General features: G+C 47.4%; 1 protein-coding gene across 5 annotated transcripts in view; it reads left to right on the top strand.

The window, feature by feature from the left end:
- The window catches only part of ALKBH3 (alkB homolog 3, alpha-ketoglutarate dependent dioxygenase), a 124,813-nt gene that overhangs the window by 18,404 nt on the left and 78,701 nt on the right, over positions 1-27,708 (top strand). For 3 of the 5 annotated variants that reach the window (XM_036097694.2, XM_036097696.2, XM_078058142.1), the window contains 2 exons: positions 13,925-14,023; positions 14,774-15,125. The exons of 1 other annotated variant lie outside the window; for it this stretch is intronic. In XM_036097694.2, coding sequence (XP_035953587.1) covers positions 13,925-14,023; positions 14,774-14,866 — 192 coding nt within the window. In that variant the 3' untranslated portion in view covers positions 14,867-15,125. Of the gene's footprint in view, positions 1-9,638; positions 11,193-13,924; positions 14,024-14,773; positions 15,126-27,708 lie in introns of those variants that run through there. One more of the 5 variants, XM_078058144.1, reaches the window with a different exon arrangement.

Below are 27,708 nucleotides of genomic sequence, written 5' to 3'. Positions count from 1 at the left end.
CTGCATAATCTAAACTATGACTGAGTTTGATATAATTGTATATCCCTTCAATTTTGGCTTTTGTTTAAGATGGGAAAATTGAAGCTTAATATATTGGAAATTATCATCACGCATGACTGAATACAGTTTAAAACTGGCTTTTTTTTCCCCCCTCAGAGCCTGTAAGTTCCATTCTTGGGTAAACAAGACCCAAGTTTAAACTTTTGGAAGGACTCATTCAGGTTTCTTTAACAGATCCCAAAATCTAGGACTCCACAAATCTAGCTAAACCAGAAGTACAGAAGCCTTTCTTTGAGTTGACAGCCTTAGAAATGCATATTAGAGTACATCCTCTCTATCTTATTATAATGATCCCTTTCCTGAAGGATTGAAAGGAAATGGTTTTTGAAAATCTGTGTCTACTTTTCTTTCTAAACTCCGGTCGGTGAGGGCTCTGAGAACATGACTCATGATTCATACAACTCAAGGTAAAAGCATAAATTAAAAAGTATAAATTACGTTAGTCTTCTGTGCGGAATTTGTAGGAGTCTGACATTCTGTCAGGAAACTCTTAGGAACCCAACTTAGTATGCTACTATAGGCTGTAATTTTCACGTCTGTCAGCAAGACATGCAGAGTATGTTAGAGGTGGTGGGAGGGAATCTCTTTCAAAATCCGGTTCGTTTTAACCTATCAGAAGAGAAGCTAAATACCTGTTTGACTTGAGTCAAAATTTCTCATCTGAAAGTGACGGAGAAGAGTCATGAGACTTGGTGTACTTTATTCAGGTATGCAGTTTGGAGACAGAAAAGCATCTGTTTGGGGCCACTGTTTTTGTTACATGCCATCCCCTCCACCCCTGCGGTAGCTGTTTGTTGTACTGTCTGGCACCTCCGGCAGATCTCTGTAGCTGCTGGTCTTCTGAAAGCCGCCCCAGTTCTACACACGGTGTCCTAGCAGTTTCTCCCTGTGCTGAAATGGCAAGGAGGTCTTTGTTTCCTAAGTATGAGTGCCCCTCTGATTCATGCAGTTGGCTCAGCTGGCTTCATGCAGGCGTCGTCCCTGAGATGAATGTTTCACCCCTCCAGGATGCTGATCCTTCTTCACTATCCTCTAGTCCAAGCCAGTCAACTCCTGCCCATTCATTTTGACTGTAGCATAAATTATCGTTTCCTTTAATGATAATAAGGTACTTGGTGGCCGAGTAAACTTGCCTGATCTTGCCGTTCCATTCACCCCATCCTTTCTTTTGTTAATTCAGTTAAAGACAGAGTGAATAGCACCATATCTGTCTTCTGGCCAATGTCAGGATATACTATCTCAAGACAAAAGTAAAGCTTACCAAATATACTTCAGTGGACACTTTTTTAGAAACCAAGAACCTTTTTTTATTCTTTCAAGCTGGGCTCATTAAAGTTTGTCTATGCTCCTTGTCCCAGACCCAGTTGTACTTTCCAAAATGCATCATGTCCCTGCTATAAAGATTAGTCTGGTTCTTTTCCCAGCTAGCTTTAGTTCTATACTGAAAAACAAGCTGGAAAAGGAACTACAAAAGCCATTTGGCAGGCTGCTATTTCTCTGTCGGTTACCATGGAAACAGTGATGGCTGATTTGGGGGGATATTAGATAATAGCAGGAAGTTTGTGATGTGCTGGAGGTTTAGATGCCAGAAGCCTTGTTCTTCTAGCACATTACCAATGGATAAACTCTGTCCTTCGTCAGCTGAATCCTGAAAATGTGAAGGGCTTCTGTCCACCTCAGGCTCTGGTGAGTTGAGGCAAATTCAGTGTTTCTCAAGCCACTTCTCTCTCTAGCACCTTCTGAGGAATGCGGACCCTGTTCATAGGACCAGAAGAGATGGTTGTAAAACCACTTCCAATGGTGGAGGCTTTGAGAGCTCCCAGTGACTTAGAGTTCCTAGTACCTGTCTTTCTCATTGGTTTTTTGGTCCACTCCTAGGAAGAGTGGAGTATGAATCATAAATCCTGATATTTTTTCAGGACTTTAGAAGAAATGAGGATATTAGAATCCAAAATGCTATAATACTCACTAGCTTAAATTTGAAAGCTGGGTAAACTACACAGGGCAGTATTTCATGGAGTAATGACTGAACCTCCGCCTCAGCCAGCACCCCACTGCTGCTGGTCCAGTCATCCATATCTCTTAATCAACCCCTCTTCTGATTACAGCGTCTGTTCCGAAAAGTTACAGGAAATACCGGAAAGAAATTGTTGATAACCATCGTCTTTTTAATACATCCCTAAATGAAATCTAGAAAATCAGTTTTTATTTCCTGTTTCTGTCACAGATATTGGCAAAAAGCACCTATCCACCTCATTTATACTTTCTCCTTTTTTTGTAAATGGGGTGATAATTGGTAGCTACTTTATGGGAGCAAAGTTGTTGCACTAATCAGTGAATTTTTAAGCTGTTAAAAATGGTAGATGCCACAGTGACTTTTCAGATTTGGAAATTGGAAAAGGAAATGAATGGCAGGGAAGCCCAAATCCCAAGATTCCTTTGGCCTGTGAAATGGCATTCATTGAGGGAGTAGAAGGGGGACTCGGGGAGGGTGAAGTGGCCTGTGGACCAGGAAAGGTTACTGAGTTTTTGAGCTCCTGTCTCTAGGGCCATTTAATGGTTTGGAGAATGTGAGTGAGTGGGTGGGTAAATGAAAATGTACATGTTTGAGCCCATAAAGCTGAGTAGTTCTGGTAGGACTTGAGTTATCATCAGACATGAAATCCTGTGGGAGCTGGAATCATCATTTGCTGCCTTGGGGCCTTGTCTCAGCTGGAATCCATGCCCTGACTGCCACTGGGAAGAATTAATTTTTGCCAAGGATGGCCCAGTTTTGTAGTACCACTGACAGTCCTTTTAGTCATGGAAGAACAACCTTTTCCAAAGTGATTCATCGTATTTGCATGTGCCATGTTTAGGAATGGGGTCTGCTTCCAAACTTGACTTTTTTAAATTGTGTCCCAGTGGTAGAATTTTTTCTCCCCTTGCCATACTCCTAAGGAACTATTCCTAAGCCTTCTGATGATCTCCTCTTTCCCAAGTGCTGTTTTCATGGTAGATGACTGCTTGGCTGGGGCAGAAGAGGGCTTAGTGAATTTGAGGAAGGAGAAGCAGACCCCACACCAGAGTAGAGTGAGCAGTCGAGGAGCAGAGCAGGTGATGACATGGGGAGAGTGGGCAGGGACCAGATCATGCAGAAGCTCATGAGCCTCAGGAAGGAGCAGATTTTATGCACATTAAGAAGCCTGAAATGTGTGAAGCAGAAGAGTGACGTGATCTCTTGGATAATTTTACAAAGTCAGTTGCTGCTATGTGGAGCCTGGACTAGAAAGGAGCACGCATGGATGCCAAGAGACCAATTAAGAGCTTGTTATACCTCGTGCATACTTGGGACCAAGGCAGAGAAGGACAGAGGCGAACAGATTCAATGACATGAGCTCAGAGGAGCAGGGATTTTTAAGATAGGCATGGGAATAATGGTCTGAAAGTGTTAATGCGGAGTATCTGGCTGGCTGGATGTGAAAGACACCATCACTTTCCACATGAGAGAGCTTCAGGGATTTGGAATCCTGGAGATAGCAAGGTTTCAATTAGGACACGCAAGTCAAGGGAACATTCAGAGCACGTGAGGTTGGAGATCTAGGGGTGTTTGCTCATCACTGAATGGGAATTCCGGAGGACACCATGGAAGGGTACAGGAGGGAGAGAGTGGGGGGAGTTATGTCTGATCAGGTCACATCTAGGAATGGCTTGGGAATGAGTTATGTGGTTTTGATGGATGACTGGAGAACCCTGCACTTTTGCTGGGGGCTGGGGTCAGTTGGATGTCAGACATGGAGAGCATTTGTTTCTGGTGCTGCAGTCTTGGGTGGGAGCTCTTTCGAGATAGCAGTTCCTTTTAGTTGCATTTCTTGGAAATACATTATCAAGAATGGAATCATTATTACATTAAGCCTTCTGGTTTCAAAAGCACATTCGGTGTTGCTAGAAGGACTGTAATAGTGAGGGGAAAGGCAGGTTTATTTTTGCTGAAATTCAGTAACTTCTTGCTCCCACACTGCCCTGGGGACTATGTTGACAACAAGTCTGAACAATAGACACCGTCAGCAGCATTTCTCTCTGTTTGCCTTTCCACGTGTTTCCGTCCAGAAGGAAAGGCAGGAGTTCTCATGCTAGTCTGGTCCCCAGTGCTAAGTTTTCGATGCCTACAGAGAGAGCCTCTGTTGCATTGAACAACTGCCCAGACCTCCCAGGCAAGACCTTGGTGAGGTCCTGACTTACTGAACTATTGAGATCACTGGGCATGCCTGGTATAGGATGGTCAATCGCCCGTGCCAGTCCCTCATGCTTACTTACTGTCCTCACTTACCTCATCAGAACCTTCCATGCCAAATCAGTGCCAAATATCAGGAAAGAGTTGGATAAAAACTCAAAGATTTGTATGTGGCAAATGAGTGTAGACCTGTTTTGAACAGATAACCTCAGTGATTTCAAATCTATATTTTTCCAGCCAGCCTTTTACTTTAGCAGATCTCATTTCAGAAACAGCTGCTTCTCTTTTTATTTTTTATTTTTTTTTAAGATTTTATTTATTTATTTGACAGAGAGAGACACAGCGAGAGAGGGAACACAAGCAGGGGGAGTGGGAGAGGGAGAAGCAGGTTTCCCACGGAGCAGGGAGCCCGATCAGGGCTTAATCCCAGGACCCTGGGATCATGACCTGAGCCGAAGGCAGACGCTCAACGACTGAGCCACCCAGGTGCCCCTGCTTCTTTTTTTCAAGTAATGTATTTCAAGATCGATATTGAGGATGCCATCATTTAAAGTGTGGTTCGAGTCAGCAGAATAATAACTAGAGATGACATTGTGGGGTCCTAGTTTTATTCTCTTTCCATAATTTCCATAACTAATATATTTTGTTTATGTCAGATTAAAAAAACATGTTACCACTGTAAAGAGTAAGTGCAGCTGTGTTCTTGTATCGGTGCAATAGGAACAACTTTGCAGTCTAAATATAGCCACAAGCTTAGATGATCCATGAAGCAGTCTAGAAGCCAGCCAGGTTCTCAAGGGCAAGGGAACCCCACAATCTGATCAGGAACACAAGCTGAAAAGAAATCTTTAAAAAAGCGAGTTGGGAGGTCGCCTGAGTGGCTTAGTCGGTTAAGTGTCCAACTCTTGATTTCGGTTCAGGTCATGATCTCAGGGTCGTGAGATCGAGCCTTGTGTTGGGCTCCACGCTCAATGGGGAGTCTGCCTGAAGATTCTCTCTCTGTGTTCCCCCCATGCACGTGTATGTGCTCTCTCTCTCTCTCTCTCTCTCCCCCCCCCCCCCAAATAAATCTTTTAAAAAGCGGAGAGGGAGACATTATTGGCAGTCGTAATTTGGGAGGTAGGGCAAGTAAAGGGACAGCTGGCCCTCAGCGGGTTACATAGCTGTAGCATGGGTTGACATTCGGTTTTCAGTGACCATTTCAGTCTGCATACTTGTCAGGCAGCAGCTCCACCATGTATCTAATCCTTGGACCAGAGACCTAGGGAAATCCCTTAATATCTGTTACCATCTTGAGAAAACCCTTTGCTTGACTCTGCAGACAGTCTTACATCTGGGGTGGTTTTTTCTTTGTTTGCTTGCTTTTGAGGCACAAATTCTGGAGTAAGTTTTCTGTGTCTGCAGTTTCCCTTTCCTTGCAACTGAACTCACTCTTGAAGCACCCGCTCTGTAGATCCATCCCCACCACTTTGCTAACATACAGATGCCACTGTCTGAAAGAACCTTTTCTCAATCATCATTCTGTTCTTCCTTGTAATATTGGTCCCTGTATACATCACCTCTCTGCTTGAAACTCAATCATCTCTCAGCTGCCTTTTCTGGCTAGAATACTGTGTTATTTTAGCTACTCTCATACTTTTCTCATTGCTATTTCCCTGCCTCCTTTAAGGATTTTTCCTTTACATTCACCCCTACAATATAGACATTCCAGGTTATCTTTAATTTTGTTATCTTTGTTTAAATTAGTTTTTAGGAGATTATGAACTGGCTATAGATTATACATGCCAAATGGGCAAGGTCCATTTCTGTCTTATTATGTCCCCATTATTTAGCACTGTGTGTGTGTGTATGTGTGTATTTTGGTTGAATAAGCTAATAAACATGATTTCATTTGTTCTTATGGCTTCAACTGTTACGTCTATAGGTGGAGTGACTTCTGAATCTCTTATCTCCAGCCTTTTATCTCAAATTCAGGTCATCACTTGTATGTGTTCATGGGACATTTCCACTTATTTATTTATTTGGTGGGGAGGGACACTTCCACTTATGACAGCACATGTGACTTCTAACCTGAAACTATAAAATCAGATTTATTATTCTCTCAGAAAACTCCACAATTCCACCTGCTGATAAGTCCATTTATATTCACAATATCACTGGTCTCTTGGTCAGGTTCACATGTAAGTTATTTTTATTTTTTAATTTTTTTTAAGATTTATTTATTTATTTCAGTGGGGGAGGGGCAGAGAGAGATTCCCAAGCAGACTCCCTGATGAGCATGGAGCCCGATGCAGGGCCCCATCTCATGACCCTGAGATGAGATCATGACCCAAGCTAAAATCAGGAGTCCGACACTCAACTGATTGAGCCACCCAGGCTCCCCACATGTAATTTATTTTTAGTTCTTCCCTGTTCTCTTAAGTATTTCAGTTCCCAAATCTTATTAATTTGTTCTTGAAATGTCTGAAGAATTCATCCCTCTCCTAGTGACCATCTTTATCCCAGGCTCTATTTACCACATGTCTAAAATACTAAAATGTCTTTAATTCCCATCTTTCCTCTCTCAGTTCTATCTGATACCCAGATGCCAGATATTGTTAGGAACAGGTCACTCTCTCTCTCTCTCCTCTCTCCTCTGTCTCACAAATACTAATTGAGCACTTACTATGTATCAGGGGCTATGCTCAACTCTGAGGAGATAGCAGTGAACATGGCAAATATGGGGCCCACCCTCATAGAGGTCTTAGGAGCTAGACAGTAATCAAATGAACAGAGAAATTACAACTTGTAGTTAGAGCTCTGAGTTTGGATTTTATTCTGAGTTCAGTAGGAATAAATGAGGTTATGACATGATCTGGTTTATATTTTGAAAAGATCACTCGGGCTGCTGTGTGAAGAATAGTTTGAGGAGAGGCAAGAGTAGGAGACTAAATAGAGGGTGGGAGACCCAGTGGTAGACTGCTGGTTTGGACTAAGGTGGTGGCAGTGGGGATGAAGAGAAGTGGATGAACTTGAGGTGTGTTTTTGAGGGTGACCAATAGAAGTTGCCAATAATATTTTAGATACAAGGGTAGGAATCAAGAATGACTCCCAGGTTTCTGGCTGAGTAGTTGTTGGATAGAGGTGCTGTTTACTTAGATGGAGGAGGAGCAGGGATTTTTGCATTCGATTGTGGTCCTGTTTAAGGAGGATTTGTAGATGGAATCAAGAGTTCCTTCTACATGCTAGGTTGGAGAGGGCTGAGACTTCCAGGGGGAAGTAGGCCACTGGCTATCTAGGTCTGCGGTTCAGATGACAGGCTTGTGCTAGAAACATCACTTGGGAATTGTCAGAACAACAACAGGAAAGTGATGATGGTAAATACCAAATGTGTAGTGCTGACTCTGTGCCTGTCCCTGTTCTAAGTGCTTTATATTCAGCCCTCCAATAATCCCACAAAGTCGATACTGCTATTATCCCCGTTGTACGGACGAGGTGGCTGAAGCACACTGTTAAATCACTTACGCAGCGTGGCTTCGATAACTGATTGTTGAATTGAGTTAGAACTAATAATGTAGGTAATATGGAAAGCTATGGAGTCACACATCATCATTCAGAGTAAGAGAATAGCTAAAGAGGAGCAGAGAGCCAAGATTGAGCTCACTGCTTTCATCACTTTGTTTTCCAACTCAGAAGCCTTTATTTGCTCCTACTGGAACAAAAGATAAAATGTCAGCTCCTTAGTCAGACTGTCAAATCTTTACATAATCTATGCCCAACCTACTTTGGTGTCTTGTTGTTCCCTGTGTGATTGCACCATTCCATGAGATCATCTCTCTGCTCTCCCTTACACTCGCTCTCCTCCTCCTGGTTAACTTAAGTCCTCTCCAGGATTCAAGGGCCCCCTGTAGCCTTGAAGCCTTCCCTGATGCCTCCAGTGCAGAAACCAATCATAGTTACTGCATGTCAAGTGCTTCCTGAGAGCTCAGGAAATGAGAAACAGGTAGCAGGCTCCTACTTTGTTCTTTCTGGTCATTTGTGTTTTGTTTTCATCAACATCTTAGTAAAATGATGGAAATTTTTTAAATAAGTAGCTCATCTACTTTTAGGAGGATCAGAGATGACTTGGAAAATCAAATGTCTCACTGTAAATTGAGATCATTAATTTGGAAGTATATTTTGCTTTGAATGGCCATTTCTGCTTGAGTTGGGTCACTGAGATTAAGAATATATACTTGAAATTGTATATGTGTCCTGAGCTTTCTATCAGGCACTACTGTGTGGAATGGCAAAGCAGGATCAGAGGACCCCAGCAGATGACAACTGGCCTCGATCGGGAGCTTCCGGGCCAGATAGGATGACAAGATGTAGGCATAAGAGGAGTCATGATGGGTCCATCGGCAGCAGTTGGGCAGCTCTTGAAGTGAATCTGGTTCTCAGACTTGTTTATACTGCTCAGTGTTTTTAAAGAGATTCAGTTACTTGCCAAAATTTATAACTCAGGAGATTTCACATAAAAATCCCATTTATCAGCTTCCCTGGAAAACCCAGAAAATCAGACAACCCTGAGGGAACAGTGAGCTAGAGCTACACCTGTCTGCAGGCCCCATGCTTTCTGGTTGTCCATGATCCCCACTCCCCACTGCATTGCATCCTGCCCACACTCCTCATTTATGCTACTTGCTGGTGTTTGTGACCCTTACAGGTCAGTCAGGGTGCCATGTAATTAGGACAGGAAATGTTACGGGATTTCAGAAGGAATAGAGATCACTTTGGAGGACACAATATAGTGGAAAAGAATATAAGTTTTAGAGCTAGGCAATCTAAGTCCAAATACTAGCCCTGCCTTCCTCCTGCCAGCCTTCTGCCTTAGAGATGTGCTTTCCCTCCAGCTCCCTTTGCTTATGATAAGATGGAAAATATCACCTCCCTTACAGGGTTGTGGTGAGCATGAGCAATGATGTACATATAGTTCCTAACATGCCTGGCACCTGGGCAGCATACACTGTGGTTGATCCTGTCCAAAAAGTCTGGCAGGATGCCTTGGTTTAAGTATTTGGAAAATGTTATAAAAAGAAGCCTTGGGGTGGGGGTGGAAGCCAAATTCCAGGTAGATTAAAGAGTTAAATCTAAAAAAAATGTAAACCTTTTTTTTTGTTAACCAAAAAGGAAATGCAATTGTATATTTAACTTCCCCCAGGATGAGAAAAGACTTGCTAAGCATAAAAACCATGAGGGAGAACCAAAGAAAGGTCAGAGTTGACTCTGAAAGTTTTTGAGCTACTCTGTGTTAGATATCAACATAGTTAAAGGACAAATAGCAAATGAGAAAAGTATTTGCAGAAAGTATGACAAAGGGTAAATATCTCACTATCTGTGGTTACAGATCAATAAGAAAAGTATTAACGTCTGTAGAACAATGGACAAAGAACGTGAACACAGACTTCATAATACAATAAATGCAAACAGCAAATAGGCGTGTGAAAAAATGTTGAACCGGGTTAGTAGTTAAAGAACTCTCTGTTTGAATAATGAATTGTTACTTTTCCACTAAATTTTTTTTTTCATCATTGTCAGTTGGTAATGTTCAGTATTGGTGATGTGACTAGAAGATAGGTACTGTAGTATTTTCCTGATGGAATTATAAATTGTCACAACCTTCTTAAGAAAGCAGTTTGCTACTATAGGTCCGACTGCTTTAAAGTTCATATCCTTGGATCCAGTCGTTCCATTTTTGAGAATATATCCTTAGAAAAATACTCAGGAATGTTTTGCCCGGGATCTACTTGTAGTAGCCTTTGTTTGTTTGTTTCTTTCTTTCTCTTCCTTTCTTTTCTTCTTCTTTTTTTTAAGCAGTACGGGTGTATTAAAATCTCAGTGTCCAGCAGTGTGTACCTCATTGCTATATTCTTAGCATTAGCACAGTGCCTGACATATACGGTGGTCAAAAAATATTTGCGAGTTTAAAGAAGGAAAGATATGTTCATATAAAGGAATATTATATAACCCCATTTCTGAAATACCGTACATTTGAGATGTAAAAACATGCTCACAATATAATGTTCAAAATGTAGAGTACATAATTCTATATAGAGAATGTTCCCTGTACATGCATTGCATGAATTCTGGATGATAGGATTATGTTTTCTTGGTGCTTTTCCTCATTCAGCACATATTTATTGATGTGTGTGATGGGCACCGAGCATATTTCAAAAGGGCAAAACAACATAGTCCTCTGTTCATGGAGTTTAACAGAGAGAAGGAAGGCAGGCATCGAACCAGTGATTTCCATGTGTCATTTACTTTAGTGAACTTGTGTCACTTTTATTCTGTAGAGAGAAAAACTCTGCTGCTGCTGATTTTCAAGCACTGATTGTTGGTTGTAATTTCTAAGACACCTTTTTAGGACAAGAAAGGAGCAGTTACATGAAAAATCTACATAGAGCTTATAAAATGTAAAGTTACCTTTTCAATGAAAACAAACATGTTTCGGTTTCCTGTCTGTTGAATGGTTAGTAATGACAGAACGACAAATACACCCAGACTTTTTCCCCTAATAACCATTTTTCTAAAGGAAGCCAAATAGGCTTGTGTCAGGAGGCGGAGGTGGGAGTATAGAACTTCAGGAAGGCCCAGCACTCCTTGGGAATCATAATTGCATGTTTTAATGAACTGGCTGTCCTTGGGGAGGAGGGGAGAGTGTTGATCAGAATTAATATAAAAGTATGTATTTTTTGGGGCGCCTGAGTGGCTCAGTTGGTTAAGCGACTGCCTTCGGCTCAGGTCACGATCCCGGAGTCCTGGGATCGAGTCCCACGTCGGGCTCCCCCTTCTCTGTGGGGAGCCTGCTTCTCCCTCTGCCTCTGCCTGCCACTCCCCCTGCTTGTGCTCACTCTCTCTCTCTCTCTCTCTCTCTCTGTGTCAAATAAATAAATAAAATATTAAAAAAAAAAAGTATGTATTTTTTGCTTTTTTCATCTACTTGTGAAATTTCGTGTGGAAAACCAAATCATCAACAACAAAACCCACCCTGTAGACTGATTGTGACCCTAAAAAGCCTCTTTTTAAAAAGTAAGCTCTATGCCCTATGTGGAGCTTGAACTCACAGCCCTGAGATCAAGAGTCACATGCTCTACTGACTGAGGCAGCAAGGCGCCCCTAAAAAGCCTCTTTTTACTGGGATCATGGATGGAAAATTTTATCCTAAGCCATGTTTTTTTAGGGGTGTGTTCTGTTTTGTTTTGTTTTGAAGAAAGACCTGAGTAAATCAAAAGGGTCACAGAGCTGTGTTTTGGTAACTTAACCATGCTTAATGGCTGTGAATGCACTCCTCTAAACAGTCTGACCCTTGCTTCTAGCGTTGCTTATCCATTTATCAGTTTGGGCCTTTATGCACAGCCACGTGAGCTCCGCTGGCCTTTTATCTGCTTCCTAAGTGGAAAAAGTCTCTGTGTGTCTTGGTTAAGTTAAAGGGTGGCTCTGGGGTCTGTTGGCACTCTGTCCTCAGAAGGACACATTTGTGAGCTCTGTGTTGCCTTAGTAGAATCCCTTGCCCTCTTTTCTATCTCCTGCAGATTAGGAATGCACTTTCTGAGCCAAGGATGTTGGAGGGGACAAATAGCAAGCAGCAAAGTGATAACATCACCTCGAATAGTGGGTGCCCTGGGTATCGCTCTCTTTTGGGGACTGATCAAGAGTAGCTCTATCCCAAGTGAAGATTCTCCCTCTTCTGCTTTTAGGTACAGCTAAAGATTATATTGGATGTATGTTTAAAAGAAACCTGAGGCTTTCTCTCATTTGAAAAATTCAGATCTTAGGAACATAAAGTGAAACACGGCTCTGTTGAACATCACTTTCCATCAGGGCTGATATTTCCCCTTTGCATATGGAATTCTCTCTCACTTGCTGGTTCTATTCCCGCCATGTGTTTCCAGGCAGAATTACAGTGCTCACCCCTTCTCTTCCACTGGCCTTGGTGCCCCCTCCTTCCCAGGAATGTTTTTCCCGTTCGAAGAGTTCTTGGTCTCAGGATTGGCTTCATGTCTGGTTCAGCGCCTTTCCTCTCTATTTTGTTTTGCGACCCTCCTTGTGTCTGTGGTTGAGTTACAGAAGAAGGTCCCACCTCACTCCCTGAGGATGCAGTATGCAGAGGGCAGGAGAACACCTGCTCCTCGCTATGTTGAACCTTGATCTGGTAACTGACTTTACAGCTTAAATCAAGAAGCCTTGAGCCCTCTAATCTCATGGACGATGCACTCCCTTCTGGTATGTTTTCTCCAGTACGACGTACATCTCCTTTGGTTGGAATCCTTTTTTTCAGAGAGCCGCCTTTTGCTTCTCTGAGATGCAGCTGGACCACCCGAGGACAGGGTCATCTTCCCACTGCTCCCTGGTTGGCTGAGGGGTCACAGGTTGATGCTTCAGCACTTACTTGCTACTGGAGAAGAAAAGGTGGCAGGCACAGTTAAAATCAATCACTGAAACCAAAAGTTATTTCAAACATTGCTTTTATCTTCTGCCTGTAAAAGTTATGCCTGTGCTCCACGAAGTCGCTGCCAGGGGCTGGGACCTGGGACTTAAACTGTTTGTGCAAGTTCATTATTGTTTTGATTTTGATTTTCCTGAGGGAAATCATTGTAAATAGTTGTGTTCTCAGAGGCACCCCTACAGTAATAAACATAAACACAGTATTGCAGGGAAATCAATCCTGCAGTAACCCAAATGCAATCCCTTGCATCAGAAGTGAAGTAGATGAATGGGTGGATCTGCCCAGAATGGAAGAGGAAAGATCAGGAAGCTCGGGTCTCAACTCTTGACAAGCTCTTTGTCAACTGCGAAGGAGGAGTGACCCCCACCTACTGGCTGTTTTGCAGGCCGTGCCTGAAGCTTCATTAGAGTACTGGACATGAATTGACTTCGGGCTCTCTGGAAGAGAGGGGCAGTGTAAATACAAGGCATTCCTATCTGAAGTGCTCAGGAGTTGTGACCTACGCTCCAAGGCTTAAACAGCCAGTCTCAGTTTGCAGCCCTGTTCTGGTCAAGCCAGAGCTCCCTTCTTTAAGAAAATCTTGGCTGTTGACTGTTCTGGAAAGAAACAAGAATGTATCTCCAAGACACCAGAGGAGCTATAGGAAGAGTCGTAATCAGTTTTAACATAGGCACCCATTAGTGAATTAGCGTGAAATGTAAAAAGGCGATGAGAACGTACCACACCATGTCTTGTTTAAAAGCCCATTTTTTCCGCACTGACTATGGCAAAACACAGAGCACAGCATAAAGCAGATGTAAAGAGTTCTTGTATAAATGACTTCACTTCTTCACAGGCCTTGGGCTCTTCTGCAGTGTTAGATGCTGATGACAATAATATCTGGCACTTACACTGTACTTAATATGTGCCAGTCTCCAAGTGACTTACACAGACTGCCTCTGTGGAGGCTCACAACAGCCCTGGGTGGCAGGTCCTGTTGTCATCTCCATTTTACAGATGAGTAAATTAAGGTAGAGAATGGTGACACAACTTGCCTAAGGCCAGACGGCTGCTGTGGGCAGAGCCAGTAGATGAACCCCTACAGCCTAGCTGCGGAGGGGTCTACATTTCTTGACCACTGTCTGGTTCCATTGCATCTTGATCACACAAGCAAACAATGTAGTACAATGAATGCTGTTTTCTAGGAAGAGAACGGAGACTACACGTATGTGGAAAGAGTGAAGATACCCTTGGATCATGGGACCTTGTTAATCATGGAAGGAGCGACACAAGCTGATTGGCAGGTGAGAACATGCAAGGAATTTGGACTCACATGGAGGCAGTGCCCTGACGGCTTCTGATTATTCATTTATCTAGTAAATATGGTGAAAAGCAAGTTGCTTTTATCATGAGCGAGAGGCGGTACAGTGATACCATTTTCAAGTTTTGATTCTGACAGTCAGAATGGACCTCTGCAGCAGTGCGTCCAGTAGGACTTTCTGTGACAGTGGAAATAGTCTGCATCTCTTTAAGTCCCCATGTAGTAGCCGCTGGGCACACGCAACTATTACTGATCTTCTGAGATGTGGCTAGTGTGTTGAAGGACTGAATTTTTAATTTAATTTAAATTCATTTCAGTAGCTTCAGGTAGCCAGTGGCTGGCTATTGGGCACAGCTTCTCACCTTAGGCTGTGCTCTTCTAAAGCCAGGTCATCTTTAAGGTGTGCAAGTTCATGGAAGAACGCTTAGCATGGGAGCAGAATCTCATGCCTGCCTCTGGTCTCAGTCATTTATGTGTTGCCTTATGAGATTTGGGAAAATGGCAGGAAGCTGCGAGGAAGAACAACAATTAGAAAAGATAAAACACCTCACTGTGAGGGTGCTGGCTTATCAGAGTGATTGGGGGGCGGGTTTGCTTCAGAGAAGAAAACCTTTCTCCACAAGACTTCAAAGAGCTTATTGATGCTCATGGGGGGTTAAGGGATGATGAAGTCAAAATATGTCCATGTCGTCATAAATTTGTTTGTGTCAGAGTTATTTATATTTCCGTTTAGCATCGAGTGCCCAAAGAGTACCACTCTAGAGAACCAAGAATAAACCTGACCTTTCGGACAGTTTATCCAGACCCTGGAGGGGCGCACTGGTGATGTGAAATCTTAGAGAGAAGCTGTGCTGAGACTGAGCCAACCTTCCACTGTGAAGAAACTTCCAGAGGCTGGTCCAGCTGATCTCGTGGGGTGGCTGTTTGGAAGACAAGGATGAGATTTGCTTCCCAGCCTTGGAGTCCTATTAAATGACAGCCAGCAGTTCATGTTCATACTATGTTTACTGCGGGAACAGTACTCCCTAATCACATCTTGAAATCACATACCTTCTTTAGGCAAATTAAAAGCTGTTGTGGCCGTGCTTACGGGTGATTCTGTCTGTAAGCAGTTTCTCTCCTGCCCTCCCTGCTTCATTTGAGGCAATGTGAATGGGCTTTGCCTCCAGGGTAAACGTGCACGTGTTTGTTCCTTGTGACTTCGTGAAGTAGGATATAAATATGTGTCAGCGGCTCTGGAGCCCTCCACAGGCAGACAGCTGCTGAAACCCAAACAGAGGTGGCCTCACAGAGCCTCGTGGAAGTCCGCCTTGACTCCTCAACATCTTGGCTTGCGTGCTTTTGCAATGGAAAGCTGCATATTCTGGGAGCACTTTATTTAACCAAGTCTCCTTCCTGGGACAGACCCAGACAGGTTACAGGCCTCTGAAGAAAGAGTGGATGCTGTGTCCTGTAACCCAGCCATCTTTAGGCAGCCGCCTGGATACTTGTAATACGAGAGAAAACTGTCCCCTCAGAGGGAGAAGTTAATTGGGTGATGTCATGAGAAATTTAGGCCGAAGAGCAGCAAATGTCCTGCTAGTGACAGCTGTCCCACGTAGATGAGTTTCCCCTAGAGAATGACTGGAGTCATTTAAACCCAAGCCAGAGAGAAGCAGGAGCAGTCCTGTGGGGATAGACTCAGTTACCTAATAGTTGTCTTTACCTGAAGTTCCAGGAGCCCTGTGACGAAGGCTGTCTTCTGACTCAGTGCTCTCTTAGACACAAGTTCCCGAGATTCGACAGTTAGTCCATGATGTCACCAAGGTTCCCAAAACAGAACAGACTGGCTGCCCTTTCTTGCATCATAAAATCACGTGTCTTCTTGACCTCTTGACTTAGGAGCACTGTGCTGCTGGATTGATTCCAAACGAAGATAGGGAAAACTCGAGAGAAAATGGAATCAAATGGATGAAAACAGGGCAAGAGAGTTAGAGTTTCCATAGCTGCCTGCTGCAAAAACGTACAGAGCCTTCTTTTGATTTTGTTTCTGTTCCATGCTAGAAGACGAATGGCCTCGGTGATGGTGGTCAAGTGCCAAAAGCTGGCCAGGCTCTTCCCCAGAACTCAGATGCAACACCAGGCCTGGCAGGCCCTGCCTTCTGACAAGCTTTCTGGCTTCTTATATTGGGGTTCCCCCCCCACTTTTTTTTTAATGTTTTGCATGTGGATAGCTCCTTTCTGTAAGAAATATTAAATGCTTTATAAAATCTGAGCATCACAATAAGCCTTTCAGTGAGGGCGATGCAAATCGCCATAAAAATCAAATAAAACCTCTAATTCTGAGCTGTTTTCCTATTAAACAAAACCTGGCCAGGGTGGTAGAGCCAGCTTCAGTTGTGAGTTTGATGCATGACATGGGGAAATTCCTCTCGCACAGACTAAAGAACTGGCAGATGGCTCCCAGTCTCACGGCATCCCTCCTAATGTAGGGTCATGGCCTTCTCTTGTGTCAGCTGCACATTTGATCTCTTCACTCATCACGGCTATGGCTGTCGGGGAAATGAGTTCCTGCTCCCAGCCCACAGCCTGAGCCGCCGGCGGGGCTTCTTCAGCTTAGAGCAGCAGTCTTGGCTTTTGTTTCTTGCTGCCCAATGCTAGGACTACCCCCCCCCACCTTTTTTTTAAAAAAACAACTAAGATAATCTCCCTTTTGAAATGACAAGTAGGTCCTTGCCATGGAGTTAAAGGACAGGGTTTAGGACTGCACAGAAATTTTCAGAACCTGGCAAAGGATGCTCCGTGACTGCACCAACCCGTTGCTGTGTTTTACTGGCCGTAGATCTTAACTAGGAATTAGGGGCTGAGCTACTTTGCCAACATTACTTGTAAAGCAGAGGCAGCAAATACAACAATGTAGCATGAAGAAAAACAGCTTTAGTTTTTTGCTGCCCTTTTTTTGAGCTTTAATAACCAGCCAAGAACTGTCCTGGAAGCTTTTTCTATGTAATCCTGTGTCCTTCCTAACAGCCTGGCAGGAAAGAGATGCTCTTCCCATTGTATAGAGACCAGGCAGCTGAGCCCCCCAAGAAGGGTTAAGTGATTTAATAGGACTTCGAAGCAGCAGAACCAGAATTCAAACCACAGATGAATCCTTAAACTGTGTGCTTTTTCCTCTGCCATGATGAATTTAGGCAAAGTAGTTTACTGGGCATCCCTGAGAGCCTGAACCTCAGCACTTGCTCCTGCAGAGCTGGCCACCCAGCTCACCCTGGGACCCCACGGGCAGAGCTGACTACCAGGCCACCTTGTTTGTCCTCCGGCTTTCCTGTATGTGAGGGCAGGCATCTGTATCTCCTCTCTTCCTGATCAACACTAGCAGCTCCTAGTCAGAAACCGTATTGCCAACTGGACTCAAAATTGGCCATTTAACTAAGGAAGCTCATTTTGAGGGGAGAGAATCCAGTTTCTGGCAAGTTAGATAAATTCTCATCCAACCTTCCTGTGACCCAGAACAGTGTTTCCTGATCGTATCCCAGCAGACTCTCTGAGGTGGATGCATGGTCCCATCCTCTCTTCATGCTTATCTGTGAGTACCTCTGGGGGCTCTGAATGACACCCAAACTCAGCGTCAGGCTTCTTCGTGATACTTAACAACAGCACTACTGAAGTCAGCGGACAGCCCAAAGAAACGGGTCGGGTTGTACACTAAAAATGTCTTGACGACAGGCAGCTTGCCTCAGAACAGTGTGCACCCAGCATCAGGTTGTATCCTCCATATGGAAATCATGATCCGTGTTGTTGACTAAACCACTGACCACGGTGGCATGGACAGTTCCTAATAGGTTTAGGTCACGGCTCATAAACCTGATGTTTCCTTGTGGCACTCACTCTCTGCGTGCTCCATGGCTGATACGACCTTGCCCTAGTGCATGGCAGGTCTGCCTGGACCTGGTGGGCGAGTGGCACGGTCTCCTGAATTGTGTCATGGCAACCCCACTGGAGTGAAGTGGGTCCTGCCCTGGGCAGAACGCTCCAGTCAGAGGACTGTAGAGAAATCCCTGACACATGATGGGTCCCTGCCCTGCTGGGAATACTTCTTCCTTGAATTCTGGCAGCTTTTACTTGGCTGCAGAATATCCAAGACCCACTTTGCCTTTTCTGGTCATAAACACTTGTAAAGTGTTGAATCTGAAGTCTTGATTGCTTTATTTTTCTGAACAATGCTTTTGAAAAAGCCAAATGTTTCCATGGTGATGCATTCTGTTTGTTTAAATCTCTACTTATACATGGTTCCACCCACTCACTCTCCTCAGAAGGACCTGGTCTACAACCTCTGCCCCCTTCCCATTTTCTCTTTGGAAAGAACCCTCATGGGAGGCCCGGTCAGTTTTGTGCTGCTGGAATCCAGTCTTAGATACGGCGATTCCTGTGTCTGAGGGTCAACAGGGAAATGACGTTGATGTTTATTTATTAAAGTGGAACACAGACTAACGGTGCCTTTTCCAGCTGGCTTAGTCTTGCTGCGCCGACTTGCAAGTGCCTTTCCCAGCCTGTGCACAGAGCCCCCTGTTGGGCTAGGCTATTTTTCGTGTTAAAGCTGAGCGAGGGGCCTGGTGTCAGAGAGCAGTATAGGAGGACAGGGATGAGTGAGGCAGGACATTTGTAGCCAGCATTACTGAAAAGATTGCTTTCTCGGGTGAGCCAACTCCGTGCTGACCAAGGAATGTGTGACAGCGTTGTCATTACAGTTAGGTCTGTGCTGTCACACCCCCACACACACACTCCCTGAACACCAGGGACAGTCCCTTTTCTCATGGGGCCTCCACAAGTGTGGGCACGTTCAGGCAGGATCCTGGCCTCTGACCCCACTGGTTTTTAACTCTGGACACAGATGATAGGTTTCTGGATGGGCAGGAAAGGTGAAAGCCAGAAGGGAGCTGGGCCTGTGTTGGGCCTGGGGGTACCTGGGTGGCTCCTTTGGTTAAGCATCCAACTCTTGGTTTCCACTCAGGTCATGATCTCATGGGTCATGAGATCAGTCCCTGCATTGGGTTTGGCACTCGGTGCAGAGACGGCTTGAGATTCTCTCTCTCCCTCTCTCTCTGCCCCTACCCCCACTCTTGCACTTGGGTGTGCACGCGAGCGTGCTCTCTCTCTAAAATAAACCTTAAAACAAAGCAATAACAACCATGTTGGGCCTATTACATCCCTAATCTGATTTCTTCCTAAAAGTGACCCTAATGAGGTCAGTGTTTTGTTTTTTAATCAGGTGGAGGAACATGTACCTAGAGGATGATCAGATCCTGAGATCTGGTGTCCCGGGGTGGGCTGGAAGAGGCCTGCGGGGCTGCTTGTCAGCAGGCCTTCTGTGTTGTCTTTGGGCTTTCCCAGCCCTGGCCCCAGGCGTGGGGGACAGCTGCAGCCAGAGTCTCCTGGGGCTGGAGGGACTGCTTTCTTGGTCCCTTCACCGGAAGCAGCATAGAGACCAGTCGGAGCCTGGGAGCTTCTCCCCTGGGGCAGGAGACAAGAAGTGGGCTCTGGAGGGGCTGTGGGATCAGGTTACAGTTAACCGCCTCCTGCAGGAAGGGCCTGCTGAGCAGCACGTGTGATGATCCAGATGCCCCCTGAAAAGCCCATCAGAACGCACCCTCCTGGCTAGATGTGGCCAAAATGTTTCCTGCTGCAGGTGGTTGCCTCCCCCTGTCCAAGAGGCTGCCTCCCGCTGTCCAAGAGGCTGCCTCCCACTGTCCAAGAGGGCTGCCTCCCCCTGTCCAAGACACTAGGGCAAGAAGCCACCCTCCAGGCCCTTCTACGGGTGCTGTGATGACGGAGTCTGTCCCTATGCCACTTGTCCCCACCCTGCCATTCTTGTCTGTACTTGGAGAATGGCATGGGTGGGGCCCTCTAGGAGGGGAATCCACACCTCCAAAAACAGTTCAGGTTGAGGGCTCTATCCTCCCTGCCTAAAGAATGTGGGATGGGTGCATAAAGATGCCACAGGGGTGGGGGTGCTTCCCAAACTCTGGCCCAAGAGTGTTCAAGCTGCAGACCTGCAGTCCCTTTTCTCATGGGGCCTCCCCAAGCAGGACTCAGGAGAAGTGTCATCCTATGCCCTCGTTGGTTAGAGAAAACTTTTCTGGAATGTTTCCTCTGAAAATGTCTAAGGGATTAGCCACTCATTTCTTCCCAGCACCCTCTCTCTGACAGTAGCTTTTAGTTTCCATTCACCTGCAGTGAAGGGGAAAGGAAGACAGCTAGCCCAGAGGTAAGAAATTAAGGGGGAGTCCAAATGTCTGGCTTCTTCCCATTACCCCCGTCTCCCCTAGTCTGCCTCCTCCAGCAGCCTCCTGCCTCGTGCTGGGAGGAGCTGGGCCGGAGAGGAGAGCAGTGAACTCTTGTGCGTGCCTTGCCCTTTGTCTCCCAAAGTACCATGAGGGTGTAGGTTAGGAACTGCTCTCCCCATTGGAGGAAGCCAAGGTCCAGAGGTGCTCATTCCAGGGGCACCCAGCCGGTAAGGCAGAACCAGCATGAAGACCCGTATCAAGTACCTAGGCCATTGTTATTTCCGCCACTCGGAATCTGTGACCTCCTCTGAGATTTCTAGCTAAAGCAGCACCTGGTGACAGGAGGGAACATGGACACAGACAGCCCAGAAAGTACACTGCCTGTGGGGCAGGCCTCCAAGGAGTGGTATTGACCGTGTCTGCGCCACACCGGCCAGGTGGCTCGATACATGGCAAGAGTCCCTGCTGCAGCTGGAGGTGGCCTCCTCCTGCCGAAAATAGTGCAGGCCAAGCCCTGCACCAGCTGATGAGGGCAGGGAGCTGGACAACTTCAGGCAAGAGTGGCCTAGGTCCAGCCTTGCGAGGGGGCGTGCCGCCTTCTCCAGTGCTGCAGGCATGGGGGTGGGGTGGGGGATTAGGGAGCAGCCGTGACACCCCACACCCGGCCCAGTCTCCACATCTGTCAGAATTCCTGCCAGAGCCCTTGTGGAAGAAGCCTCGGCTTGAGCGCGCCGACCAGGGCTTGAGTCCCACTCTGCCCTTTCTGGCTGAGTCACCTTGGGCCAGACAGCCCCCAAGCCTATTTCCTCAGCTGCGCAGTGGACACGGGAGCAGCCACCCCTCCGAGGTCTCGCGGGGTCGAGATGGCGAGTGTAGCACTCCTGACGGTGATGTACTTAGTAATGTCATGTCGTAGGTGGACTGTTCCACACGCCCTACTGACCCCAGCCCTGAGCCTCCCGCTGGGTGAGTGATTCTTCGGCAGCTGACCATGGCCCTGTGACCCTGCCTTTCCTCTTGGCAGGCTCCCTGGGTGCCCACACCTCGGTTGCCGTCCGCCAGGGGAAAGGCCCAGAAGCTTTGGGAGGAGGGGCAAAAAGAAAATTGTCCATGAGCGAGGCTGATCATATTAAGATCCAGCTGCACTTAAGCGTCTCCTGGGAAGGTCTTCAGACCAAGCTGACGAGAGCTCCCAGATGCCAAAGTGGCCTCGCGTCAAGGCTCCGCTCACTCGTGGCAGCCCTGCCACATGCTCCCCAGGTGATCGGTCCCCTAATGCACCGTCCCTGGCCTCATTCCACTGCCTCTTTCCCCTCGGGGCAGTGTTTGAGCTTCCCCAGCCCCGGGGCCAGCCAGGCTCAGATGCACCTCTGCCAGTCACATTCTTTTCTTGTCCTTGCTGGCAGTTTCCAAATTCTGTACAGAACACCTTGGCCTGGAAGATTAAACAAGATTGCCAGGGTGGAATTCTGTGTAAGACTAGGACTTTTATGTCTGCAGATTGTGTATTAGATTCAGTGGGGAATATATAAAGGGAGGACACGATCCCTTCTGTTACAGATAGAAGGGAGCCAGCATGGCTTTCATTTTCTTTCTCAAAATTAGTTTATTCCTAACTACAGAAGGAGTACGTGTTTTTTGCAAGAAATTAAAAAGAAAGATAAAAAGGAGAATCCCTTGTAACTTTACAACCAGAGACAACAGCTCCTCACATTTTGCAGTGTATTTTTTCTACATACTTGTATCCTTAAAAAAAAAAAAACAACTTCATACTGAACTCATCATTTTGTAGCCTTTTCCTATTTATTAAGAACGTGAGTACATGACATTAATTGCTGTCCCATAACATGGCTCTGAATGGTTGCATAGTATTGTATATAGTTGTTGTGTTGGGTAAACCAGTCCCACTATGTTGGATGTTTAGATCGTTGTTGATGTCGGGGTGGTGTTTGCTATTATTAGTAACCGTTCTGTTGGTTTGGGAAAGCAGGAGAGGGGATGCTGGGAGGCAGGGTGGTGTCGTAGCAAAGAGCCCGAGATTTGGCCTCATTCAGACTTCAGTTCAAATAAAAAGAACAGGTAATGTTTTTATAGAGCCTGGGTATGGTGCCAGGCACATATATTAACTCATGATTCATTAACCCTCACAGCAGCCCAGGAGCTATTTTTATCCCCATTTTACTATTCAAGAATCAGAAGCACCACCCCACCACTTACGCAGCTGTCCTGTGGCTAAACCTTTGTGCGTATCTATTACTTTTTCTTAGAATACATTCCTAAAAGTGGGGTCCTTGCCTGGATTTGGAAGGCTGTGCCTAGCTCTAAGGCCTTGAATCGATCGTGTAAATGGCTTTCCAAAAAGGTGGCACCAACTTCTCCTCCTACCACTGGTGTCTGAGCATATCTGAGAAACTCATGCTGTGCTTTGAGCGCCGGTAACAAGCCAGGCCCTGCGCTCAGTACTCTCCAGAGCTTCTCTCCAGGAAGAAGAAGCTGTCTGTGCCCCGCATGGGGCACGCGAGCACTCAGGACGTCTGGGCAGCATTAGCATCGAGGTCGGATGTGTCGTTTGTTGAGAAACCAAGAACACACTTGAAACACCTCCATGACAAGGTGACTGTGAAGCGAGGGGCCCAGACAGTGAGGGCTGCAGGGCTGGGAGGAGCAGGAGATGTAATTTGGGGTGGTGGTCAGGAAAGGCTGCCTGGTGGAGGAGGCCCTGGGAGAACGGGGAGGACTGAGAAATGACCATGGGCGTCCTAGGTGGCTTATGTCCAGGGGTGGGGGGCGGTGAGCTGGAGGAAGGACAGCGAGGGAAGGAGAGGGGCCCGGACCGGGCCTGGGAGCCACGGAGGGCTGGGGACAGCTTTCAGGCGGGAGTGAGGGGTGGGGCAGGAGGTGGGAGGACCCACGGGGCAGGAGCCCAGGCAGAGAGATGGGGACCCCCAGGAGAGCTGAGGAGAAAAGATGTTGGGTTTTTTGGTGCTGATAACACCCTTTCTCGCTGTGAGTGCTGAAGCAAAAGAAAACCAGACACAGGACTTAGCTATGAGGTCAAAACACCAGTGTTCTTACTGATAAGCGGGATGGGAGACCTTGACTTATAGCCGTGATCACAGTCAAGACTTCTCGCTACTCCTTCACCGAGTCTAGGGGCACCCTGTTTGGGAAACAGCACAGCCAGCCCTGTCTCTACCAGTTGCCAACCCCCCTGAGCCTGCAAGGAAAGAGATTCCCCCAACCCAGTTCCTCGTCCCAAGCTTCCCTGTCAGAGAAGTCTGTGCTGCTCTCTTGGGGAAAGAACGGGGCTCAGAAGGGTGGGTGCTACCTTTCCAGTGTTCTGCCCTCCTCAGAGTGGGGCAGTCCTTTCCTCGTTGCAGGGTGAAGTGGGAGGTGCTCGCTCCCATCCCCTTGCTGTCGTCTTCCCGCCCAGCCCAGGATGCTTTGGGGGAACATCTACCAGGAATCAGCCAGGCAGGGTAGTGCCGAGGCATACATGTCGGGTTCATATAGACCTGCCTCTAGAACAAGGTGCTCCGCTGATGGCTGCGTGGTCTTTGGCAAATTCCTTAGGCTGAGTGTTTCCACCTTTAAAACAGGGTTGTTTTAAGAATGGAGTGTGATGTGTGTATCTAGGGCAGCTGCTATCAGTAGTGTGTAGATGTGAAGGAGAGTCCTGGGGCCTGGGGGCGGGGGCGGGCGAGGCTTGCACTGGGCCTTGGGCAGGTCTCATTGCCAGTAGTCGGGTCTAGGACAGGCCTTAGGGGAGAGAGGGGCCAGCATGGCCGGGAGAGACCAGGTAGGTGGCTGCACAGGGGTTTGTGGAGGCAGGTGGGAGGGAGGGCAAAAAGGGCCCTGGTTCTGGGCTGTTCCCATAGAGAGGGAGTCGGCGGGGAGGAAAGGAGGCAGGGAAAGAGCCCGAGTAGGGAGAAAGAAGGGCCTGAGGACGTTCTGTCAGAACACCCCCACGTGAAGCCCCGAATTTTTCCTACTCTAGCCTGGGAACAACATAGGATAAGAGTGGCCAAGGCTGAGAGTGTCTAAGGTTGAAAGATGAGCAAGAAGTCAGGCCTCTGAAAGGCAGCATCAGGAGACGGTTCTTGTCCTGTGTCTGGACTCTGGGCCAAGCCTTTTCCTGCCCTTGGCCCCAGGTCCGCATCTGTAGAATACAGGGGTTGAACCAACTTAGTGTTTTCTGGAGCTTTTTTGACTAGAACCCATGGTAAAAAAAAAAAAAAAAAGTTTACACACACACACACCCTGTTTAAAACTAAAGCTTCATGAAACAGAACTTTATTATATGTGTTTACTCTCCTGTTTTCTGTACTGTTGTGTATCATTAAAAAATGCTGGCCATGGCCCCCTAACCGTTGGTATGGCCCACTAATGAGTCCCGCCTGTTGGTCTGAAAACACTGCCCCAGCTCATCTGGAAGATTCCTTTCTCTGCTGGCAACCTGCAGTTCTGTTCCATTTACTCTGGCCTCACGACCCCCATCAGCCAAGCCTTTGTGGTTTTCTTCTCTGTATCTGCAAACAGTGGTTTCCAGCCTCAGGTGCCGGAGACTCTTGGACTGGAGGTGTTGGAGTGCGCTGCTCTGAGCGGCCTCCCACCCGAGCTCACCGTGTGAGGCCCTGGTTCATCCGCCATCTGGCCGCGGGCTGCCCACTCTGTCTTGCATCCTGGGGGCATCGTGAGTGGGGAGGGGCGCCCAGGCCTTCTGCGTCTCCACGGGAAACGAGTGGGCTTGGATGTCATCCACACTCCTCTCCCTACCCCACCCAGCTCTACTGCTTGGCCCACAGGACACCAGTCTTCTTTCTGGAAGAGCTGCTGGGGAGTGGAGCCTGGCTCCCAGTTAGAGTTCCAGACTCTTCCCCGGGCCCAGCCCTCTTCATCCTGTCCTTCCTCCCACTGAACCCCTCCCTGGTCAGGTTCAGGAGCCACTGCCATGGGAATGACTGACGGATGAGAAGAGCTTTGGCGACTGGTGGACCTGGGAGCAAATCCCCGCTCTATCTCTGGGGGGCTCTGTGACCTTAGGAAAGTTCCCAAACATCTCTGAGCCTGTTGCCTCAACCAAAGCTTGGAGATAATAACACTTACCTCAGAGGCTAAGCTTAAGGGTGCAATGATAGGTTCAGAGTGCTTTGTGTTTGTGACTGGCATGAGGGAGCTGCTCAGGAAAAACTCATTCCTTTACATCCCATCCCTTGGGTGTCCGAGAGAGAACAGCTGAAGAAATGGCAGCTGGTGCCTTGAAGAAAGACAGAGGAGATGCCTTCCATGGCCGGTGACAGGTGGGGCAATGTCAGAGAAAGGCTGCCTGAAGTTGGGTACCCTGGGAGTAACTGCCCCCCCACACACACACACCGCACCATGTCCACAACATGCAAAGAGACTGGGCACAGCAAGCATCTCATGTCCACTAGGCAGCCCGAGGCCGTGTCTGAGGAGGAAGATAGGCAGGGCTTGAGGAGAACAGACTCTGGGCCTCCAGAGTGGGCCAGTAGCTTTTTACAAGGCTGACACTGTGCCCTGTCCCAAGGCCAGACTCAGAACACATTACGTGAAAGGGCATCTTTTCAACACTAATTTCTTGGAGTCTGTTTAAAAATCCACCCTCCTACAGAGCCAGTTTTACCTCAGTATGTTTTAATAAATCATCTAGTTTGGTCCAGGAGAAGGATGGGGCAGGCACGAGGCTTCCACAATCACAGAGTAGTGAGAACTTTCTAGCAAACACCAGAACCAGGGTATCCAAGCAGGCAGTCTTGAGTTGCTGTTTGCTTATTCTCGTGCTGTTGCCTATTACTAAGGCTGCAGGAAAGTCATCTCAGCAGGCTGTCTCCAGAGCCCACAGCACTTTCCTGTTGGCGCCCACCCCCTCCCGCCATGCTGGTGAATAATTGAAAGGTAGATGTAAGCCAAGCTGGAGACAGGCGTGAGGATACCTCTGTCCTCCGACTCTGCGCTTCCAGGGCGGCTGCTTCCCAGAGCTTGGAAAGCAGTTCCTCTGAGGGAGGGCTCCTGGGCACACTGGCTCTCGACAGCTGCAGAAACTGGGGATCCCACAGCCCAAGGCCACACGGCTCCCATAGCAGAGGCCGGGAGACCCTGTGCAGACTTCCTTATGCAGCTGGGACTCGGCAGTGCCCAGGCACCCCACTGACCTCCTTGCCTCTGTGTTCCTGGCCAGCTCCAGCTGCCCTCTGGTCTGTTTTGGTAATAACCCGAAGACTCTCCTTCCAAGGCTGGCACTTTAACCCGGGAACAGAAATAAGTCCCCGAGGCTCGCTTTAGGGAGCACCTGAGGCTGGCTGGTGGTTCGGTAAAGGCAGTGACAACTTCTCCGGATCTGAGGCTGCAAACCCTGGGGGAATGTCTGTGGGCCTCAGTTTCCCTGTCCATATGTGAAGCGGGTAATGCCAGATGGGCCCGTTCCAGAGAACCTGTCTTCCCTGAGGACAGTGAGGCGGGAGTAAGGTCCAGGACTGGGTTCCATCCCGACTCTGTCTCCGCATTGCTACTTGGTGTGGGAACTTGTTCTAGTTCCTGCCCCTTTCTGGGTCTCTTTGACCTCATCTCAGAAGATAGCAGAGATATCCCTGCTTTAACCACAGAGAGGGAGAGACCCGCTCTGCAAAGTTCAAGGGCCACAGATGATGTGGGATTCCATCCTTATCCCTGTAGTGGTTCTCAGACCAGTGGTCCCTGGAGAGGGACACTCAGAGCTGCAAGAAAGCGTATAAGAAAAACAGCAGTACAGCCTCTGGACGGCCCCAGCTGTGCCAGGAAGCGGGACCCCCGCAGGGAGATGCACTGCCATTAGCCACAGCAGCAGAACCAGGCCTATAGGCTGGGCATGAATCGTGGGAGCTTCCCTGGGCTCTGGCTCCTTCTGAGTCCCTAAAAGTCTCCCTGCCGCCACTCCAGCCTGACACTCCCTGGGGCTCATCCTGAGAGTGGAGGGTGCCAGGGTGCCTCCCCCCGTGGGACCAGCTCTGCCCTGCCAGTTCTGGCGGCCTGCCTGCCCACAGCTGGTATCCCACTGCACCGTCTACAGGGAGGCCCAGACTAGAGAGTGAGCTCATTGCGGCATGAATGGGGCCACTGGGGCTGCTGGCGCTGAATTCAGGCTGAAGGTGTGAGTTGGGGATATCATGGGGGGTCTCCCTGGCTCCTCTCCCTGCCTCTCTCTGTCTCTCCCTCTCTGTGTCTCTTGGGCTCTCTTTCTCTCTCTCCCTCTCTCTCTCCCTCCCGTGCACACCGACACCCCCTCTTGGAGCTTGCCGGGGATTGTCATGGCAACCCTCCAGCAAAATTATCAAAACACTTTTATGCTCACACTCGTACCAGACGAAGTGCTAATTCTGATTGAGGCAGAAGCAGTTGGTGGGAT

The sequence above is a fragment of the Halichoerus grypus genome, chromosome 11 (assembly GCF_964656455.1).
Source record: "Halichoerus grypus chromosome 11, mHalGry1.hap1.1, whole genome shotgun sequence".
NCBI classification, from domain to species: domain Eukaryota; kingdom Metazoa; phylum Chordata; class Mammalia; order Carnivora; family Phocidae; genus Halichoerus; species Halichoerus grypus.
This window is presented reverse-complemented; position numbering and strand designations above follow the sequence as displayed.